This window comes from Meleagris gallopavo (genome assembly GCF_000146605.3).
Source record: "Meleagris gallopavo isolate NT-WF06-2002-E0010 breed Aviagen turkey brand Nicholas breeding stock chromosome 20 unlocalized genomic scaffold, Turkey_5.1 Chr20_random_7180001953302, whole genome shotgun sequence".
NCBI classification, from domain to species: Eukaryota; Metazoa; Chordata; class Aves; order Galliformes; family Phasianidae; genus Meleagris; species Meleagris gallopavo.
In genome coordinates this window covers 1-4,184 of record NW_011099506.1, presented here as the reverse complement: position 1 = coordinate 4,184, position 4,184 = coordinate 1, and the positions used below count along the sequence as shown (strand labels likewise).

The following is a 4,184-nucleotide window of genomic DNA, read 5'->3' as shown; positions in this document are numbered from 1 at the left end:
CTCAGCCAGCCCCCAATGATCCAGCAGATGGGGGGAGCTGTAGGAGGAGCTGCTGACAATAGTCAGACATCCGCAATGTTCAGCCAGCTCCCAACGATCCAGCAGATGGGAGGAGCTGTAGGAGGATCTGGAGACAATAATCAAACATCCACAATGCCTAGCCAGCCCCCCATGATCCAGCCTTCCGGAGGAGCTGTAGGAGGATGGGGAGACAATAGTCAGACAGCAACAATCCTGAGCCAGCCCCCCATGATCCAGCAGATGGGAGGAGCTGTAGGAGGATCTGGAGACAATAGTCAGACATCTGCAATCCTCAGCCAGTCCCCCATGATCCAGGACATGGGAGGAGCTGTAGGAGGATCTGCTGACAATAGTCAGACAAGCACAATCCTGAGCCAGCCCCCAGTGATCCAGCCTTCGGGAGGAGCTGTAGGAGGAGCTGCTGACAATAGTCACACATCCGCATTCCTCAGCCAGCCCCCAACGATCCAGCAGATGGGAGGAGCTGTAGGAGGATGGGGAGACAATAGTCAGACAGCCACAATCCTCAGCCAGACCCCAGTGATCCAGCCTTCTGGAGGAGCTGTAGGAGGATCTGGAGACAACAGTCAGACATCCGCAATGTTCAGCCAGCCCCCAGTGATCCAGCAGATGGGGGGAGCTGTAGGAGGATCAGCTAACAGTAATCAGACAGCCGCAATCCTGAACCAGCCCCCCATGATCCAGCAGATGGGAGGAGCTCTAGGAGGATGGGGTACCACAAACCAGACAGCCACAATCCTCAGCCAGCCCCCAATGATCCAGCAGATGGGGGGAGCTGTAGGAGGATCTTCTGACAATAGTCAGACATCCGCAATGTTCAGCCAGCCCCCAACGATCCAGCAGATGGGGGGAGCTGTAGGAGGATCTGCTAACAATAATCAGACATCCGCTATGTTCAGCCAGCCCCCAACGATCCAGCAGATGGGGGGAGCTGTAGGAGGATCTGCTAACAGTAATCAGACAAGCACAATCCTGAACCAGCCCCCCATGATCCAGCCTTCGGGAGGAGCTGTAGGAGGATGGGGAGACAATAGTCAGTCATCCTCAATCCTGATCCAGCTCCCAATGATCCAGCACATGGGAGGAGCTGTAGGAGGATGGGGAGACAATAGTCAGACAGCCACAATCCTGAACCAGCCCCCAATGATCCAGCACATGGGAGGAGCAGTAGGAGGATCTAGAGACAATATTCAGACAACCACAATCCTGAACCAGCCCCCCATGATCCAGCAGATGGGAGGAGCTGTAGGAGGATGGGGTATCACAAGCCAGACAAGCACAATCCTGAACCAGCCCCCAGTGATCCAGCCTTCCGGAGGAGCTGTAGGAGGATGGGGAGACAATAGTCAGACTGCAATAATCCTGATCCAGCCCCCCATGATCCAGCAGATGGGAGGAGCTGTAGGAGGATCTGGAGACAATAGTCAGACATCCACAATGCTGATCCAGCCCCCCATGATCCAGCAGATGGGAGGAGCTGTAGGAGGATCTGGAGATAATAGTCAGACAGCCACAATGCTCAGCCAGCCCCCCATGATCCAGCAGATGGGAGGAGCTGTAGGAGGATCTGGAGGCAATAGTCACACATCTGCAATCCTGAGCCAGCCCCCCATGATCCAGCCTTCTGGAGGAGCTTTAGGAGGATGGGGAGGCAATAGTCAGACAAGCACAATGTTGAGCCAGCCCCCCATAATCCAGCACATTGGAGGATCTGTAGGAGGATGGGGTACAGCTGCCCAGATAAATACAAATCTTAGCCAGCCACCTGTGCTCCAGCCTTTGGGAGGAGCTGTAGGAGGATGGGGTGCTGCTACCTCGAGAAACACATTCATTATCCGGTCATCCGTGTTAAAGCGCAAGAGAGGAGCCATGTTCAATTACAAGCGACGAGCTGTAGGAGGATGGGGAGACACTACTCAGACAAATACAAATCTCATCCATCCACCTGTGCTACAACACACGGGAGGAGCTGTAGGAGGATGGGGAAACACTACTCAGACAAATACAAACCTCACCCATCCACCTGTGCTCCAACCTTCGGGAGGAGGTGTAGCAGGATGGGGAAACACTACTCAAAGAAATACAAACCTTAGCCAGCTGCCCATGATTCAGCAGATGGGAGGAGCTGTAGGAGGATGGGGTGCTGCTACCTCGAGAAACACACTCATTATCCGGTCATCTGTGTTAAAGCGCAAGAGAGGAGCCATGTTCAATTACAAGAGACAAGCTGTAGGAGGATGGGGAGACACTACTCAGACAAATACAAACCCTATCCATCCACCTGTACTCCAAAACACGAGAGGAGCTGTAGGAGGATTTTTAGACAATAGTCAGACAGCAACAATCCTGAGCCAGCCCCCCATGATCCAGCAGATGGGAGGAGCTGTAGGAGGATCTGCTGACAATAATCAGACAGCCACAATCCTGAGCCAGCCCCCAATGATCCAACAGATGGGAGGAGCTGTAGGAGGATCTGGAGACAATAGTCAGACAGCCACAACCCTGAGCCAGCCCCCCATAATCCAGCAGATGGGAGGAGCTGTAGGAGGATGGGGAGACAATAGTCAGACAAGCACAATTCTGAGCCAGCCCCCAGTGATCCAGCCTTCCGGAGGAGCTGTAGCAGGATGGGGAGACGCTACTCAGACAAATACAAACCTTAGCCAGCCACCCATGATCCAGCACACGGGAGGAGCTGTAGGAGGATGGGGTGCTGGTACCCGAAGGAATAGAAACCTTATCCGGCCAGCTGTGTTCCAGTACAAGGGAGGAGCAGGAGCAGGATGGGGAGGCACTACTCAGACAAGTACAAACCTTAGCCAGCCAACTATGATCCAACACACGGGAGGAGCTGTAGGAGGATCAGGAGCCACTACAGAGACAAATAGAAACCACAGCCAGGCACCCATGATCCAACACGAGGGAGGAGCTGTAGGAGGATGGGGTGCTGCTACCCCGAGAAACAGACACAATATCCGTCCAGCCGTGTTAAAGTACAAGAGAAGAGCCATGTTCAAGTACAGGAGAGGAGCTATTGGAGAATGGGGAGACAGTGCTCAATTAAATACAAACCTTAGCCAGCCACCCGTGATCCAGCACACGGGAGGGGCTGTAAAAGGATTGGGTGATGCTACCCAGATAGACACAAATCCTGGCCAGCCACCCGTCGATCCAGCACACGGAAGGAGCTGTAAAAGGATTGGGTGATGCTACCCAGATAGACACCAACCTTAGCCAGCCACCCGTGATCCAGCACACGGGAGGCGATGGAGGAGGACGTGTTCCTCGTGCCCGGAGAGCCCTAAACCTTCTCCGGCCAGCCGTGTCCCTGCGCAAGGGAGGAGCTGCAGGAGGACGGGGCGCTCCCGCAGCCGCTGCCCAGCCTCCTGTGTGCACCAAGAGCACATCGGGTGGCAGCCGTGATGGAGGAGGACTCGCTGGTGCCTCCGGTTTTGGACCAGCAGGCAAGAAAAGCGCGGTCTCGTCGCTGAAAGCGCCCTCTGCGTTAAGCAGTGCAGCCCCTGGTGATGGCCGCAGAGGTGGACAGCAGCGACTTTGGTGAGTGATGACCTGTCCCCTGGGAAGCGCTCGCAATGAGCTGCTTAAGTGCTTACTGGCTTCCTCTGGATAATGGAGAGGACGCGTTCCGGGGGATGGAAGCTGGGACGTGCGGGGGAACCATGGAAAGCACTGGGGTTTTGGTTTCTCTTCCAGACCCGATGTGATTTACTTGCAGTTCGATGAAACGGTAAAACGCTTTGTGGGACACCTGTGTGTCCAGCAGAGTGACTGCTGTGTCTTTCACAGATAATTGTGGTGTTCTTCACTTGTTCCCTCTGAGCAGCGTCCTATGGAATTAATTGGCATGGCTTTGGCTACTTGAGTTTGACTTTGCTTTTTGCCGTTTGGCTTCTGACCGTAATTTCTTCTTTTGCTGTTGTGTTCTGTTTTCTAGTGACTGTATAGCAGAAGACATGGCAACCTGGGAATCTTCTGGACAGTGGATGTTCTCGTGTTACTCTCCTGTGACGGGCAAGCCTAATGTTTCAGGTCGGTACCATTTTTAGCCTTGCTGAGCGCTGAGTGCTGCTACTGTTTAGACTGCATTTCTATACTTGTCCACACTGCTGTGTCTCAGCAGA

The 4,184-nt window shown here is 54.1% G+C and overlaps 1 protein-coding gene across 2 annotated transcripts; it reads left to right on the top strand.

Moving 5' to 3' along the window:
• Positions 1-6: 6 nt before the first annotated feature.
• LOC116217603 (uncharacterized transmembrane protein DDB_G0289901-like) lies at positions 7-4,175 on the top strand. Of its 2 annotated transcripts, XM_031557492.1 has the most exons (3): positions 7-1,930; positions 2,165-3,600; positions 3,998-4,175. In XM_031557492.1, the coding sequence occupies exons 1-2, from the start codon at positions 16-18 to the stop codon at positions 3,247-3,249; spliced, it is 3,000 nt and encodes a 999-aa protein (XP_031413352.1). In that variant the 5' UTR covers positions 7-15; the 3' UTR covers positions 3,250-3,600; positions 3,998-4,175. The 2 variants fall into 2 exon arrangements, with proteins under 2 accessions (XP_031413352.1, XP_031413351.1); XM_031557491.1 differs by having other exon boundaries at positions 7-3,600.
• Positions 4,176-4,184: the final 9 nt, after the last annotated feature.

Coding starts and splice junctions, on each gene's coding strand:
- LOC116217603 (XM_031557491.1), top strand. CDS start 16: ATGATCCAGCAGATGGGGGGAGCTGTAGGAGGAGCTGCTGACAATAGT.